The sequence below is a fragment of the Nothobranchius furzeri genome, chromosome 5, assembly GCF_043380555.1.
Source record: "Nothobranchius furzeri strain GRZ-AD chromosome 5, NfurGRZ-RIMD1, whole genome shotgun sequence".
In the NCBI taxonomy this organism is placed as follows: domain Eukaryota; kingdom Metazoa; phylum Chordata; class Actinopteri; order Cyprinodontiformes; family Nothobranchiidae; genus Nothobranchius; species Nothobranchius furzeri.
Genome location: NC_091745.1, coordinates 46045683 through 46063938, shown reverse-complemented (window position 1 = coordinate 46063938; position 18256 = coordinate 46045683). Strand labels below are relative to the sequence as shown.

At 39.7% G+C, this 18256-nt stretch overlaps 1 protein-coding gene across 6 annotated transcripts in view; it reads right to left on the bottom strand.

Annotated features, from left to right (window-relative positions):
- Positions 1–18256, bottom strand: part of LOC107378770 (ankyrin repeat and IBR domain-containing protein 1) — a 46620-nt gene that overhangs the window by 17023 nt on the left and 11341 nt on the right. For 5 of the 6 annotated variants that reach the window (XM_054741331.2, XM_054741330.2, XM_054741333.2 and 2 more), the window contains 7 exons: positions 17266–17383; positions 14658–14866; positions 12760–12848; positions 11890–12034; positions 11557–11723; positions 8999–9087; positions 8076–8206 (listed from right to left, as the gene is read on the bottom strand). In XM_054741331.2, coding sequence (XP_054597306.2) covers positions 8076–8206; positions 8999–9087; positions 11557–11723; positions 11890–12034; positions 12760–12848; positions 14658–14866; positions 17266–17383 — 948 coding nt within the window. The remainder of the gene's footprint in view (positions 1–8075; positions 8207–8998; positions 9088–11556; positions 11724–11889; positions 12035–12759; positions 12849–14657; positions 14867–17265; positions 17384–18256) is intronic. The other variant, XM_054741334.2, reaches the window with a different exon arrangement.

The window sequence follows — 18256 nt, the reverse complement described above, 5'->3', positions numbered from 1 at the left end:
AAATCTGCTTTGGCCAGAAGCCACGTCTTAGACTGCACAGAATACAAGCAGAGACAGATCTGCTTGTGTAGCTGCTGAATATCAGTTACAAATGTCAGAAATCCCACCAACACCACATACAACATTGGTTTTTCATGTCCATTTGCAAATTTAAAAGAAGACCTCGTGTAATCTTGGTCTCATCAAAGCTGCTATGAATCCTTGTAATCTGCTGCCACTAGAAGGCACACTGACATCATCAGAGATCAGCAGGTCCCTTTGGTCCTGATAAACAACAACGAGCGACTCCGTTCTGCTTTGGGTCTAAGTGATTTCTCTCCCTGTGTCTCAAGAGCTTCGGTGGATGACAAGTTAGCTAGAGCAACACAAAAGGCTGACATCTATGTTGTCTTGGAAACACCACGCGTACATGATGACACTTCACAAAAAACTGATAACAGATCTCAGAAATGGGGGTGGGGGGTGGGGGGGCAGATACACACAAAAACGAGTGGGTAAAATAGAGACAACAGAAGCAGGACAGGAAAGTGTGACGCCAACGCCGAGGGAAGGACAGAGTGGTTCCTTGGCAACACTGAGTCCCGCGTTTCAGGCAGAGGGTTAAAGTCATTTCTTCTGAGGTAAAAAAGGGTCAAAACGGTCCGGCTCCCTGAGGCCCCCCAGCCTGTGGAAGTGACTCAATTTCACCAAAACGGATATCAATCATTAGTCAGCCATTTTAACATGAAAATAAAGCACCAACGGGGCTGGCACAGACAAAAACGTGTAGATATAAAATAAAAGATCACAGTTCGATGGTGATCAGACAACAGGTCTGATCATCTCATCATCTATATTTACCAACTCACCAGTGTACACTAGTCTTTCTGCACCACTAGTCAAAAGCTGGTAAAAGGAAATTAACATATGAGTTACCTGTTTTTGCAGATGGACTCTTTATGAATTAAACATGCTTTATTTATGTAGAGATCAAAAACTGGGACAAATGCTTACGATTCTAACATACGATGCTACCAAAACATACCATACTCCTAAAAATGCCAAAGCCATGCCACAGATCTTTGGTTTGATCACATTTAAGAAACCAGGAGGAGCAAAAACACCAGTTCTAGAAAGTCTAGCAAGTCAGCAATAAGTGTAATTTTACAGATAGCCGATCGATCGCTTCAGAAAAGCTTTGATAAAAGTCTGCAAACTGACCATCCTGGCAGGAAGTTTCAAAGGAAGCTAGCAGCAGCCTCTCCAATGCACTTGAAATGTTACCAGAGTGGTTGAGTCATGACTTAAATCCCTCTCCCTTTTCAGCCAAGAGACGCAACTGAGATTGCTGTGCTTCTGTTTTCCAACGCTGTGATTTACTGGATTTACTGTAGAGTAGGGTTAGGAGACAAAAGGAATTTATAAAAATGATCAAGATTGCCAGCAGCAAATCACCTCAACCATCACAAATCCTACTCTGCTTTAAAAGTTTTGGTTCTGACAAAGTCTAGGGATGGGTACCTTTGACATTTTAATCGATACGGTACCAATTCCCGGTACCTATGAATCGATACTGGTACTTAACGGTACCAATTTGATACCTTTGAGTGTTTAATAATTATTTAAATCAGTTTTTTAACTCTCAGGCTTCACTTAAATTTACTATACACTTCAGTCTTTAGAGGACAAAAACGTCCGCTTGTAAAATTGGCTATAAAAAAATGTATACATTAATATATTTGTTGCTTTTTTTCGTAGATCTGTTAAACAAATTCAGCTCTGCTCAAACATATAAAAAATTCATTCATTTTGAGGCTTTTAACCCTTGAAATGCCAGTTTGAATACTCAAAGTCATTGCTGTAATTTATGAAAAAAAAAATAACACACACACACACACGCACGCACGCACACACACACGCACGCACACACACACACACACACACACACACACACACACACACACACACACACACACACACACACACACACACAAACAAAAAAACTGAGTTATTTTCTAAAAAAAAAAACTTTTTTTTTGCCTGGGACGTTTATTACAAATCAGTTTTTATTATGTTATTAAATATCTAAAACTTTTTGCATTTATAGTTTTTACATAGCGACAGATTTAAAATTTACTATACACTCGAGCCATCAGAGGACAAAAACATACACTTTTAAAACTGCTTCAGATTAATATTTTTTTCCTGCTTCGCTGCATATTGTGATCAACTTCAGTTCTGATCAAAACAATCAAATATTGTATATTTATCTAAATTTTAACCCTTTATATGCCAGTTTGATTATGTGACGCTCATTTTTTCATGAAAAAGCAGACAAACAGGAGATATTTTATATAAAACATATTTTGAGTAACTGATTTTTTTAATCAGCCTTGGATATGTCAAGAGTGTGGCAAAATATCACATTTTATGCTTTTAGTTTTTGTGTAGCAGCAGATTTAAAATGTATCACCCTCTTGTGCCTGTTATGGACAAAACTGTCCCACTGACTTCAATGCAAACCACAGTTATTGATCCTGTATCATCTGCAACAAATAATCTTGCTTTCTGTGATATTAGGGTTTCATTTAGGAGAAAAGTAGTCAAATTTATGCTTTTTTACTGTTCGTCACTAAATTCAGTCATTTCTCCATATGTGGCCCAGGTGAGAAAGTCTACACATTTCTTTAGATCTTCTGCTGTTTGTATTGAAGTCAAAAGGTCAACCTGAGAACTGATAAGTAAATAAAACACAGTTTGACTCTCTTACTGAACTTCAATGTGTAGAAAACAAAAACAATTGGTATGTTTATACACCTGTCTGAATTTGATGGTGAACAGTAAAAATGATAAATTTCACTACTTTTCTCCAAAATGAAACCCTAATGTCATAGAAAGCAAGATTATTTGTTGCAGGATCAAAAACTGTGATTTTGAATGGAAGTCATTGAGACGTTTTTGTCCACTAAGATCAATCTGTTGCTACACAAAAACTATTGATGCAATTTTTTTTTAAGATATTTCATAACATAACCAAGACTGATTTATAATAAATGCCCCAGGAAGAGAAAGTTTGTTTTTTTTGGAAAATAACTAATTTCTTGTGTTTTTTAAAATAAATTACAGAAACGACTTTGAGTAACCAAACTGGCATTTGAAGAGTTAAAATCCTCAAAATGATGGAAGTTTTTATATGTTTGAGAAGGACTGAAGTTGTTTAACAGATCTATGAAAAACAGCAAAAAAAAAATAAAGAAAGAAAATTAATGTATACATTTTTATTGCCATTTTTTACCAGCGGACATTTTTGTCCACTAATGACTACAGTGGCTATGTATACAGTAATCCCTCGCTACTTCGCGGTTCGTTCATCGCGGATTCGCGGATTTTTTCTTTGGAGCATTTTTCAGGGGGAATTCGCAGATTTGCGGCATTTTTCACTGATTCGCGGTATTTTTCTATGCAAAATATCAAGAAAGTCTTGTTTTTTTTTTTCATCAATTTCATCATAAAATGCACTTTTTGTAATAAAACTAAAAAAACCAAGTAAAAAAAATTTTTCTTGAGTTTTACCCACAAAAAGAGAATGTGATCATACGATAATTAAATATAGTACTGTATGTCAGACAGGTCGGCTGGATTCGGGAGTTCTTGTAGGGAGTGTGGTTTCACAGACGCGGAAGTGATAGCGTCGGTGAAACGCCGGCTGATCTAGGAAACCCCCGAGCGTTCGAGCGTCAACGAAGTGACACGGAAATGCCGGGCTTTCCAGAAGTAAGTAAGATAACTTACTATGAGCTGATAGTTCGTTGGATTGATCGGTAGGTTGGAAACTCTGATCATGAATCTGAAGAAACGATGACTGAGTGGTGAGCTGGAAAGGCGACTTCCGTTTATAGCCGCGGTTTGTGACGTAGGTGCGACGTGGAGGGAATCCCCGCGAGGGGCATGCTGGGAGTCCCTACTTCGCGGATTTTCACCTATCGCGGCCAGGTCTGGAACGCATCTACCGCGATAAACGAGGGATTACTGTAGTGGCTTTTTTCATAGTGTTCCCTTGGTCTATTTTCAAAATTCAAAAAAAGGGGATTTGCGACAAAATTTTGTGCCATATGCACAAACAATGGTGAAATGGCATCCAAAAGAAAAGCTAAAAAAAACTGCCCAAATGGACAAACATGTCCCTAATGAAGCCTGAGGGTTAATTAAATATATATTATTTTCCCAATATATAACTATATTTGATAAATATCATGATAAATGACATACAACTGGTTGTATTTTATCATCTTACTGTTGTACAAAATTCTTCAATATGAAAAGCTTTAACAACTGTTTCTAAATGACGCAAAAACAAATCCAGCTCCATGTTCTCCAAATCCTCTTCTATGCTCTCTGGAATAACTCTGATGAGGAGACCATGTGTTATAAACTACAAATGAAACTAAAGCAACCTTCGATACATACAACAGTTTGTATTTTAATATTGAGGTGTTTCACAAACTAAACCAGCTCCATGTGCTCCTGTTCCTCTCCTTTCCCCTCTGGACAAACTGTGATGGTGGGTCCTTGTAGTTTCATAAACTGCTAATTACACTGAAGCAAACATTTTTGCTGTGAACTAAATTTATTGTGAATCCCCATTCCTTTTTGCCGTTCATTTTCAAACTGTTAATTTTTCCTACTCGGAAGTTGGAATTTCTGAGGAGAACACAAATTCACCATTAGCTATGTAAACAAAAACTAAACTATCAAGCTAATGTGATCTTGAACAATTTATTTTGCTGCTGGAGCAGATTAATGGGTTCGACACACGGGAGGCGACAAACGACCGCGATCAGCGAAATTTGTCGCTGTCGCTTTTATTACCTGTCACACGGGAGGCGATCTGCGGCAGCGGCCAGCGGCAAAGCCGTCTACGCGTTCTGTTCCATGGCGAAATCGAAACTTCCGTTGTTTTGTTTGGCTGTGTCACGTTGGAGGGAATTAAGGTTATTTAAGCTGTTAAAGTGGTAGATATGATGTTTCACAAGGTGCTGATAGAGTTATGTGAAATCTTACTTCTGATTTTACTATATAAAACATAATAATAATCAACTTCTCCTTCATGTTTGCTCGGAGATGTATGGAGCATCCTGTCCGCTCATTGGTCAGTGAATGAAACCTCCGTTGATTGGTCCTCGTCCGAGCGACAGCAATGAAAAGTTGAAAATGGTTCAACTTTCTGGGATCGCGTCGCTGGGTCGTCCGTGCACGGCACGTGCACGAGTGCAAAATTTCACACGCACGTTTTTCGCGTTTCGCTTAGTAGGAGAGAGACCCGCGATTATCGCTTTGTCGCGCATGTCTCATTGAAAACGAATGGAGGAGAGGCGATGTCGCCTCCCGTGTGTCGAGCCCATAAGATGCCTCATACGCAGATTGTTGTCACTGGTGTCATCATCACCCAGTTACCCATCCCATTTAGTGAAGTTGATATAAACTTCAGAATGCTTCCTGTCTGCCATGCTATGTTTACAGCTCGCCCACAGTGACTGACGACATTATGCTCTTGCGCCGGCGTGTGGCACAAGTACCGAAAAAAGGCACAGTTTCATATGACGTGAATCGGTGCTATGGATTTGGCCGGTGCCTTAAAAAGTATCGAATTCGGTACCCATCCCTATGACAAACCCACCGATTTTTCTCCTATCTGACAACATGGAATAACTTTATCCTCCACTGTTTTTTGGCAAAAGAGTGTTTTTTTTAACTATTGTACAAACCCAGACAGTAACCTTAAACCATCTTCAAATAGCTGACTCAAACAGAGAAGTTTTACATTTAACAGTTAATCCATCTGTTAATCATCTGCTGGGTTAAGCCTAGTTTATGCTACCTCTGTGAGGAAGACATTCACACGCACTGACGGAGACATTTTGCCTTTGAATTTCTCCGTCACCTGGGGAGTGTTGCTAAGCAATTCCCTGCCAGGATAACAGAGGGCGTAGCGCTTTTCTGGGAAATCCAGTCATGCATCTGGTCCACGATGGAGTATTTACTATTGTGTTTATACTGTTTTTTGTATTTCAGAGGCCTTTTAACATGAATAAATTTGTCCCACATTCTCCTCCACCTCTTCATGCACTTGTCACCTCTAAAAACTAACGTTTCCCGTCATTTCCGTCCAAGAATAAAGTGCTTGCTGCGGATCTGTATACTCCAGTCACAGGTGAATAACACATTGATATTTTTAGAGTTAATACGAAAGGAATTCTTCACGCTGCTCTCTGCCTGCCACTAGATATCGTCGGCTTTCTTATTTTTTGAGGGGGCAATGGCGGCGCTGTTAACACATTTAAGGGAAGCGGCGACCTGACTAATCATGGTCTTCATCTTGTTCAACGAATGTTTAGAAAAGTGGGCTTGACTCAATCTGTCCTTGCGTGCCTGGTGGAGAGCTCTTGCAACGATGGATAATGGCATTGCGCGTCTCCGTACGACGCAGACACAGAAGTATAAATTAGGCCTAAGGGGTCATGATGTACCCGAATGGGTTAATGCTGAGTCAGTGACTTAACTACATGTGTTGGTATCTATCTCTTTAGCACTAATTTTATAACATGATCCTGCCCATCTCAACACTAAATATATATTCATAACACTGTATAGTGGAGTGATAGCTCAGTCTCATTATTACTTTGCAGTCTTGCAGAAGGACTAAAGCAAATGTTGATTCCTCACAGCCAGCCTGCTTACAACATTTCTGCTTAATTCCTGGACTGAGTGTAAAATTGTGAAAGGCTTCAGACTGTTTCCCAGAATGCTAAATTACATTAAAAAAAAACTTACCAATTACCTTTTCATTTTGTGTCGTAGAAACTGTTTCAACATTATTTATGACTACTCTACATCAATAAAACTGACTTTCATGTACATTTATCTCCATATTTGTTCTCTTCAAGGACACAGAACTGAGGCTGCATCTTTGGATTATTTTAAATTATTTATTACTTTCAATCATTTCATTAATTAATTGACTAAAACAAGCCATCTGTTTGTTTGTTAGAATTAATTCTATTGTGTGTTTTTCTCAGGCTTTGCTTAATATGTGAAGTAGGTGTTTTTTCCTTCCGGTTGATTTAAAGGTTCAGTGTGTGAATTAGGTGTTGCTGGGGTGGAAAACAATGTTTTTATTGTTTAGACTAGCTTCTTCCCGTTATGTACATGTGTAGTTTGGTTATACTGGTGAACAGTGAGCATGATTTTGGAACGACTTTAAAACCGGAAGTAATTCCGGACCCGGTACCGGGTCCGTCAGGTTTAAGAGGTTAAAAACCATAATTAACTCAAAAATACTTTCAGAAAAATTAATAGCTCACAAGTTTCCTTTTCAGAACAAATAAAATACTGAACTGTGTGCAAGTGTGTGACACTGAAATGAAAATATCTTCCAGGTTGTAACATTTGTGTAAACACAAACCTGTATGCTCCAGACCAGCTAAGAGAAGCTCTGTAATGTCACACATGTTCACCTTAGGACATTTTTATCCTGATCTAAAACCTCACAGAGTTGAAATAAAATCTGTTTAGACTTTTTCCTGTGACTGTATTTGCTTTACAAATTGGATTCTTTACACTTGAACAAACTTTGTGCTGCAATCAAATACGATTGACATTTCAGCACCTTTTAGCTTTCTGCTGAGACTGGATTCTGGTACGTTAATTTGATTTCAAAATAGACCCAGTCTTTTGCTTGAAATGGCCCCAGACTAAAGAAACTTGAGTTTATTTTTCTCTGATCTTCCTCCTGTTTTCTTTGTCTCCTTGTGTCAATCAAATGAAGCCTGCTACACTCCGAAGCAAAATGTTACCAGATAAAAACATTCATGAATTGTAATAATGTAATAATAGTTTGATGTCATCAATTGAAAACAGAGTAAAATGTTCCATGTTATTTAAACACAATGTCTTGCAAATTAGGACATTAGCAATAGGTAAGATGTGTCGTTTCAACCAGGTAATTTTCTCGGAAGCTAATTAACTTTCATTCAGCGAAGTAAAACAGAGGCTCACACACCGTCTTTCTAATGTAAAAACTACCCATCTAGACTCACCTTAGCACACTGCATGTGGTTGCAGCCCTCGTTTTTCTGTATTGGAGACTTGCAGCTGGGGCAGGCTTTAGAGTTGGTGAGTAACCATAAGCAGTTGGCTGCATCCTCGAAAGCTTCGCTCACACCTGCTACTTCAGTGGGGATAGGAGGAGGTAAAAACAACAAATAAAAGCATAATGAGATCAAATGAAAATGGCTATTACCACAACATCAATACAGACCGTTACGGTGAGCGGGAAATTGTCCTGTCTGAATAATGTGTGCTTAGATATTTTAGACATCTCCCAATATGCCTAAGCACACACACACACACACACACACACACACACACACACACACACACACACACACACACACACAGAGTAATTGGCTATTATCAAACCATCTCTGATCTCTCGTTTGAAATGCCAACATGAAACAGAATCTTGGGAAATCGAAGGAGGAGATGGTCCCAAAACAAAATAATTGACGTTATCTTTCTACTGTCACATCAGCAAAATGGCACTTAGGAGCAACTTGGGGCATTTTAAATCATCTACTGCATTGCTTACAGTCCAATTACTGCCCCTAAACTCTGCAGTCTCCTTATAAGTACGACGATCAATTAAATTAATAATTTATTATGAAAACAGTGTCATTAACTGATTTACCGTTAACACATTTCAGACAGTTTGGTTCCAAATTAATCACTCGTCTAGTCTCCAATGTGATTGGCTAATGGACTAACCTTTTGTTAGAACAATTTAGAATGTAATAACTTAATCAGCTTGATGTGAACACTGACGTAGAAAACACCATAATGTATAGAAAAAACAAACTTGATTTACACAGTTCATAAAATAAAATGGATGGAAATGTAGAGAAGTGGCTAAATGTGTCAAAGATGCTGAACATAAAGATAGTAAATCACACTGAATACCTACATTCCTCAGGTTTCATCTCAGTGACTTTCTGCAGCCACAACTTCCAGGTGTCACAGTCACAGGGCTCATGGGCTTCCCCTCGACATTCCCTGGAATAAATACAGACCAATAAACTGGAAACAGGAAAACAAAAACACACTCTGATGTTTTGTCAACTTCTTTTGTTTAAAAAAAGAACATAAATATAATGCAGAGCTCGTGTAAGATTACCATCCTTGGGTGACCCGTTTTGTCTCTAAACCATATGTGCTCCTCATGTTTATGTTTATGTCGAACACAAGTAAGATCTCTTCATCTTAACAACGGCTTTTATTAAATTACTCAGCAAACCCAAAAGCCACTTTCAACACCAGTTTATTGAAGTGAGATGCACGGAGGTCTCATTATTATAATTAGGTAGGATTAATAGTGGTGGGATGAAGGTGAGTGGTAACAGAAAGGGAACTGCAGGGGCAGTGTGAAAACCAGGAATACAGAGAACAGAAGGTGGAGGACAATACAGCATCTGTGTTATTCTGCCTTTGTAGAACTTGTCTCTCTCACACACACACATTACATAAGCACTTGTACAAGGAAATTTACTAAGATGATTAAATTACAGTGACACCTCTCCGTGGAGGAGTTTAAGTATCTCGGGGTCTTGTTCACGAGTGAGGGTAGGAGGGATCGGGAGATCGACAGGCGGATTGGTTCGGCGTCTGCAGTGATGCGGACGCTGAGCTGATCTGTCGTGGTGAAGAGGGAGCTGAGCCAGAAAGCCAGGCTCTCGATTTACCGGTCGATCTACGTCCCAATCCTCACCTATGGTCATGAGCTTTGGGTAATGACCGAAAGAACGAGATCACGGATACAAGCGGCCGAAATGAGTTTCCTCCGTAGGGTGGCCGGGCTCAGCCTTAGAGATAGGGTGAGGAGCTCGGACATTCGGGAGGGACTCGGAGTAGAACCGCTGCTCCTCCGGATCGAAAGGAGCCAGTTGAGGTGGTTTGGGCATCTGGTCAGGATGCCTCCTGGACGCCTCCCCGGGGAGGTGTTTCGGGCATGTCCTGCCGGCAGAAGGCCCCCGGGTCAACCCAGGACATGTTGGAGAGGTTACATCTCCAATCTGGTCCGGGAACGCCTTGGGGTCCTGCCGGAGGAGCTGGTGGAGAAAGCTGGGGAGAGGACGGTCTGGAGCTCCCTAATTGGGATGCTGCCCCCGCGACCCGGACCCAGATAAGCGGAGGAAGACGAAGACCTCTCCGTGATTGAATAATATGAAAATAATTAGGGATGTCCCGATCAGGTTTTTTTGCCCTCGAGTCGGAGTCATTTGATTTTGCAAATCTGCCGATACCGAGTCCCGATCCGATACTTTTGATTCATTAAAAAAAATAAAGAAAAGGAAGAAACAGTTCCAGAATGTTCCTTATTTTTTACCTAATTGCCTTTTTAGTTTAATTTTTAACAACAGATCACTTCTGTGAGGTAGCTTGAACAATCAAGTAATAAATAACATAAATTCATCACTTTTGGACTTTGTTGCAAATATAAAAAAGTCTAATATAAAAACAGATAGCACTTCAGCTTAAAATACCTGGCAGGGGTCTACTTTGCCTCGGCCCCCAAAATGCTTAGATACGTCCCTGGGCAACTATATAAATACTACATGCTGATAAATTATTGCTTTATACAGGTACAAACGTGTAGTGGGATCAATCTACCTACATTTTATTTTTTTTAAGAACTTTGTTTTGTTTTCTTGGTTTTTATTTTCCTATCTTCCTGTCCTGTCTGTCTCTGATCTTCCTGCATCTCCCAGTCCTCCAGAAAAACTTCTGTCTGCTTCCTTCTTTTTCACCTCACAAGTAACTTTTTTAACTAGAAGATCAAATTGATCTATTGACCACAAAACAAGCGAAGTGTTCGCCGCGCTGCCCGGCTGCACCAGTGACGAGCGCTGCAGCGCAAGCGCGTCCACACGTCATGCTCAAATACAGACAGAACTTACCAGAGAGAAAATGAACAGACACGAATGACTGTGTGTTATTTGTATATTTTTTGGTGACGCCATTTAGAAACATGGAAAATGTTACTGTGGCCGTATGCAGAACGCAGCTGGAGTTCATGAAGAATCAGCGGTCTGCCTGCCGCTCTGCATCTCTGCCGAAAAGAATCCCCGCTACTCTGAGTCCATATAAATAATATAATATAATATTATATAGGTAAAAACTGGATCTTTTTTGTGCTCCTTCTGGGTGTGGAAGTTAAGGGCATCAGGAGAGCCTGACAACCTTTAGGAGAACCAAGTTGCTCTCCTGTAATTTGAACCCAGTATCCAAGTCCGGATCGGGGCTTGGAACGGGAAGTAAAGCCTGAGTCCTGATCAGTCTGAAACCACGTGATCGGGGCCGATTTCTGATCATGTGATCGGATCAGGACATCCGTAAAAATAATAATCTGAAAAAGCATAATGGAAAGAAACACCTGACTTGTTTATGTTACATACATCTACAAATGAGTGTAAACATGTTGAGTTTTCCAGTAAGAGTACAGATATGTATGGAGTGGTTACTGACCAGCAGAAGAGGTGGCCCTTGCCACAGTCTACAGCAGGTGCACGAAGGAGGGGAAAACACAGAGGGTCTATAGTGGAGGTCCCAGGGCCATGAGTGTTCAGGCGCACCGCCCTCTCACATCCTGCCTCAGGACACCAGCAAATAGCTGGATTGTTTTCTACAAATGCCTTTACAGAAATAAAGAAGACAAGTTTGATTTAAACCTGAAAGCACATAGACAACTTATTCTGCTAAGCTGGTGATAACTTCCTGTGGTGACAATGATGCACCAAAGGAGTCAAGTGTTTCATCCTTTCAGTGGCTCATACTTTTATTAAACTAATGGGAATTTACCTTGATGTCAAACTGGAGGTAGCGCTTGTCCATCTCTCGAGAAACAACACTTTCTATGACCTCAACAGGTACCAGCTGGTAACAATCATAGGCTGGACAGAATATGTTGTGGGCTTCTCCTTCTTGGATCTTTAGATTTAGAAACCTGTAGGAGATTGCAAACATCAATGAGGGTCTTAAAAAGATCAGTTTAATAAAACCTGAAAAACCTAAAGCTGATAAAACACCTCCCAAGCCAAACCCTGATAAACGCAGGGCTTGTATTTACTTAAACTGCTTATGGTAGCGGGCTTTTATCTGAGTCAGGCTTTTTGAGAGCGAGAGCGAGAGAGAGAGCGAGAGAGAGAGAGAGCGAGAGCGAGAGCGAGAGAGAGAGAGAGACTGTTTACCGTAATGATCCAAACAAAAACAAATCTTTTAGAGATGGCAGAATAATAACCACACTTCCTCAATCAGCTACACACCTGACTTTCTGGACTGTATGAAATCAAAAGTATGTCTTGAAGATAACTGATTAGAAACCCCCCAGGTTTTCCACAAGGCTTCCATTCTACCATATGCAACTACAGACCAGAATAATCAAAGCAGTTCTAAATGTAGGATTATGTCACCCAGACAAATGCTTCGACAAGCTTTCTGTGTTAAAAACAGCATTATATTACCATAAAACTGCTTATTTAAAATAAAAGTCCACATAAAATGGATTTTTTTTCACATTGGTATGCACATTTTAATGACAAGCTTTATTTTTTTTATATTTCCTGCCTGCTTTTTTTTGTAGAAAGCCTTTATTTATTCATGTTGACCTCGACCCCGGCATTTGTAGAAGGTCCAGCATTAGATCAGATCCAGGTTTTTGTTTTTACTTACCCTTCCCAGCATGATCTGCAGAACTCATGGCCACAGGACATGTCAACAGGTTCTTCAAAGAAGGAGATGGAAGAAAAGCAGATACCGCACTACAAAGCAGAAAAAGGTGATCATCATTCACCAAGATTTTCCACTGTGTATGGAAGCATTGTTTAGCCACTTATGATCATTAAATCAGCACTCGATTCATGCATTTTCATTATGGGTTGAAACATAATAATTCCCATTAAAGGGGTTTTGTCTGAAATTCCACGGACCTGGAATACGGTGACCAGTGCTGATATTCTGATGGGAGGCCTGATTGTATCATCCAGTGGTTTATAATGGATGGGAAAGTCAAGCCCCGAATAAACAGGCACTTCAGTGGGTGTGACTGCACACAGTAACAGTACTCGATTCACGAAAAAGCTGCTATGTCAAAGTTACGACCTCTCCTTCACCAAGTGGCTCTGATGACTTTTCTAGTCGCAGAGGTTTTCTCACACCCACAGAAACAGGAGCCACAACCACGTTGGCCTTGTTACACTGCAAGACTGACCTACTCAAGACAAAGGGTAGGCACTGTTCTTCAAAAATGCCATGATTGATTTGTGAACAGGCAGAACATGATAAAAATCTACTGTAAGCTTTAAACGAGCCCTTTAATGCAGCGGGGAGATTTGCTAAGTGCCACCATGTCTATTAGGAGTCACTTCAAATGAATATCTATGACAAATACAACACAGCTTCACAGACAAAAGTCAGATCTGTCAGCTTCAACAATCATTAGCTGCAGTTGTGTATCAACTAGAGATAATTTAGATACGTCTAAAACTAAATAATACATATTAATTATGTAGCTAACAAAAAGCTACAATACTACTCTATTACCAGTTACTTTTGTTTATTCAAATATGTCATTTTATGTTTGACAAACGGGTAGAAGTTGTAATCAGTGCTTTTAGCCTCGGTTTCCTGTTTTAGTCATTGGTCAACATAACAAATACAATTTTCAGAGAAAACCCTAATATTCACTTGCAATCTGAAAATCCCATCAGAATCAGAAGTAATCATTAAACAATGAATTTTCAGTGTTCCACATCTTTAAAAGGATCATGTGTGAGTATCCAAAGAACTGTCCTGGTCCGCTCTTTTATTTCTCCGTTTCTCACCAGTATGGAAGCCACCGTCACTCTAAAATGCACCTTTAAACATGTCTAACACTTCGTCAACAGTCGATTTCCCCACTGTCAACTCAAAAATAACAAACAAGTGAGCTAACAAAGTCTTGAACACAAGTTGAAGCTTTCCTTCTTCATTTATCTTTTAGGAGTTCAAAGAGTTGCACAAAGAAAAGGGAACAGACATATCAAGATGAAGGGAGCTAAATTAGCAGCTCACTCTGCTCTTCCGACTTAGTTTTTTCACAAGTGGAAGAAAGCGTGAGGAAGGAGTCCAACTCTGTTATCGCTACAATTTTCTTTTGTTCATCTTTTTTTACCCTCAGCCTTTTGTCTAGATGCTTGCTGATGTACACTTCAGAGAACAATCACTCAAACTGACCAGACATCCTTGGCTGTGGACATTCAATTTTACTAGTCTACTTTGAACTCTTAGTGTGTACCAAACACACAAGATCTGCACACGTTGGAAGGTCAGCAACCCTACTAAAGAACCAAAATATCATTTTCCCTTTAATTATTGAAGCTTTTAAATGATTCTTATCTGCCTGACTTTTTTATTTTTAGAATGAGTCTCTGCTGATCGTCATGTAGTTTGAGATTTCCACAAAAAGCCTGACTATAAGAGTCCCCATAATCTATGACTGTAATGGTGCACAAACACAAAATTGTGTGTTCTGTACAAAATGGACCACTGCATGCGTCAGTGCACATCTACTGGGGTGGGAGTTTTCTCACCAGAGAAGCCTCTTCATCAGAAGGCATGAGGCTGACTTGCTCAGGTGAGGTGATGGAGGAATGGGTGGTGCGAGGTGTCCGTGGTGACGGCAGGGTGTCCCAGGCATTGTAGCCGCTAGGAGGTGGGTTAGGCATCTGTACCCCTGAGCGTTGGCAGCATTCCTCGGCATTGCTCATCCAGGCCTCCAAGAGCTTCTCTCTGTCCCAATCTGAAGCAAAAAGGTTGCTTATTAAAATAATAATATACACCCCTGAAATATGAGATTGGCAAATATACTTTAAATATAATTAGGCTTCAATTAAACATGGGTGAGAACAGGAAACATACAATATCATGTAAATTCAATCCAATCCTAAACTGAATCCATAACATTCCCTCTCCCAACCACAAAGACCTGCTGCCACCTGCTTTTTTCTTTTAGAATAGCTGTTCATTCTGAAGCTCTTTCAGCATTAACTGTGAACGACTTGTGGACTGCGTCTGAGTCTCAATATTCTCCCCTCTTAAAATAAAGGAACATGACCCGGTCAGCGGCAATTAGGACATTATCAGCCTGGAGACACGCTTCACCAGCAATCAAATGCCTCCGACTCTAAATGGCCTCGTTTAGATAATGAATTTTGCAACAATTCGCCCCATTTCCATTCAATTAAAACTAATCAATGAGTATAACATTATCTCCAAGCCTTGAGCTATTAAAAAAAGGAGTCTGAAATTAAAAGTTTTATTCCACATTTAGGAAATGATGATTGTGGACTGACAGGAAGGCACAGCAGCAGACGAGCACCAAGGAGAAGTTTTGGAAAAGATTCATGTTTACAAGCATTGGATGATGTGCAGGGCCCCTGAGATCTTCTTCTGGACATTAACAAAAGTCCTAAAATGTCTCATCCCTTTCCAACAAGCAGGCAGCATTCCCATAATAGAGGGGAGTAAATATAGCACTGCTTGCTTCCTTAAGAGCTCCCACAGGCATCTGTATGTAGTTCACACAGATCAACACACAGCTACAGCATTTGAGCCAGGCGATGTTAACCAGGGAGCCGTTTTTAAAGCTACCTTTGTTCACAGTTTAAACAAAAAAGTAGTTTTGTAAAACAGAGAAAAATATATTTCCTGTACATTTAAATGAGACATTTATTATCTCTTACTTAAATTTGCACTGATTGCTACCATCTCATCTTATTTTGTTCTATTTTTACCCATTTATCCTCTTCTTTACCCTATTTATTTAACACTATGCACCTCAACCCGAGGGACGCCGCTTGTTGCGAAGAGGACAGTAAACTTTGTATATTCCTTTGTAAACTGAAAAAAGGTACAAATCTGTAATACATAAAAGTCAAGGGACAAATATTAACAAGCTATTTGTTTACACATAAATTTACTAAGATAATAAATTCTGGTGTTTAGGGGTTGAGTTGTGTACATTTTATAAAAACTGAAGATATTTTCAGCATATCTGGCAAAACGTGCAAAAATCATATGAAAAGTGCACATTGGAAAACATGTTTAACTTTAAAGTCAATCAATTCTAGATTAGAGATTCACATTAGATATACAGTATACGGGGTTGCTTCACTTGCACTGCAATGGCCTGGCAACCTGCTCGGGGTACCCTGGACAGATTGCCCAAAGACAGCTGGAGATAGGCCCCAGCCCCAGCCAGACCCTTCGTGGATAAGCGGGTTTCGAGGATGGATGGATGGATGGCGTTACTACCCCCAGAACCACAGAAGAAAATGTGACATCAGTCTGCTGAAGGATTTAAGAAAATCTCCAAACTATTTCAAAGGTCTGGGGCTCGAGGGCCGGTATCCAGCACGTTTTGGTTTTAACCCTGCTTCAACACACCTGATTTTAATTAGTAGCTGATTAACAGGCTTCTGCAGAGCCTGCACTGCTGCACAAGTGATTCAACCACTGAATCAAGTGAGTTGGAGCAGAGAAACCACTTTTTAAAATGTATAAATCAGAAAGAGATTGCATAAATTTGACATTTAACTTTTTTTACGTAACTTTGATCATTACAAGAGAAGTGTTACCTCAAAACAACAATAAAACTAGCCTTTTAGAGTAAACGAAGTTTGATGTCTTCATCATATTTACCAAGACAAGAATCTAAAACTAACTATTTGGCATTTGAAATGTTTGGGTTTATTACAGAAGTTTTATGTACATAAGTGATATTATTCTGTATCTTTGATTTTAAACTACAGTACATAAAAATTTAAAGCAAACTGAATATTTTAAACAAAATATGTATATTTTTTTAAGAAAATAGCTACAAAGTTATACTCAGAAGTTGATGGATAATTCTGCCAAATGCTTGTATCAAGTTACTGTGATTAAAAAAACAGTCACTCACTTCTGAGGCTTAACTTTCCCACAGCACGCTACTTTAAATATAATTTTGTGTAAATAAATTAGTTTAAAAATCCAAGTGTTTTGGTTTTCTTGTCTTTTTCATAGAATGAAAACCAAGTTCAGTTTTTCCCCATGGCTGAACGTGGTGTTTGTTTTGATCACTACGCTTCACTGGAGAACTTCAGAGGGACCTGCGTGAAGACAGATACTTCATATCTGTGTCTTTTACTCTAACTGTACCGTGGGCACGTAGCAGAGCTTCTGCAGTGAAGAGCGGGGCTTGCAGCATGTCAGCTGTCTCCACTATCAGCATGTCCTTCAGCCTCCGTAGATCCTGAGGCCGCAGGCCCTCATACAACTGGAATAAAGGAGATTACACACAAAACGTAAAGAAACAAAACTGTTGACAAGAACAGAAAAGGAGAAAAATAAAGCGGTACAAAAGGAAATGCATGTAGGAGGTAGGGAAAGGGAGAAGAGAAGTAGTGCAGGCACTGTGATGAGCGCTGAGGCATGATTTAGCCATGCACCATGACCCTAACAAAGGACTGATGTGTATGGGCGTCATATGACCTCAGCCAGTCTGTCTCTGGGTGTGTTCAAATCCACAAGAAGGATGCTTATGAGTACGGGTCCTCGCCGGTCTAGCAAGGCCGGGTCCTTGAAGACCGCTAAAACCGGAAGTTAGCGACTCTGAATTCGGACAGTCTAGCCTTCACCTGTACGGTGGCCCGTAGGTCCCGTCACAGCCGTGGCGGCAGCTACACGCAAAGGAAAAATGCTAAAGCTAGCGAAAATGGAGCAGGAATATTAAGGAGCTACAGCAGCTTCACGTCCATCAACAGTGTTTGTTCACAACCGTTTTCAGGTAAAGTAACTTTGTTTATTCTATAAGCTTTCAGAACTTACATGTTAACTTTAGATGGTTTCATGTATGTTTTAAGCTACAGAATGAACTTGTTAAACGTACACAACACATTACTACAGAGTATTTTCATGTAGGTAATTAATATAAACCAAATGCATTATAAATGTTGAATGCAGCAGGATGTTTTCTAATGTAAATTGGACCTTAGAACTTATTTTGCATCAAATGGGGGTAAAATGCTTTAAAAAACAGGCTTTTTAATAAAATAGCATTGAAGTGTTTTCAATGTGCATTTGTTTATTCAACTTAAGCCTAATAATGATTAGATCTGTCTTAAAAATGTAAATTCTCTGTAGTTTTTAT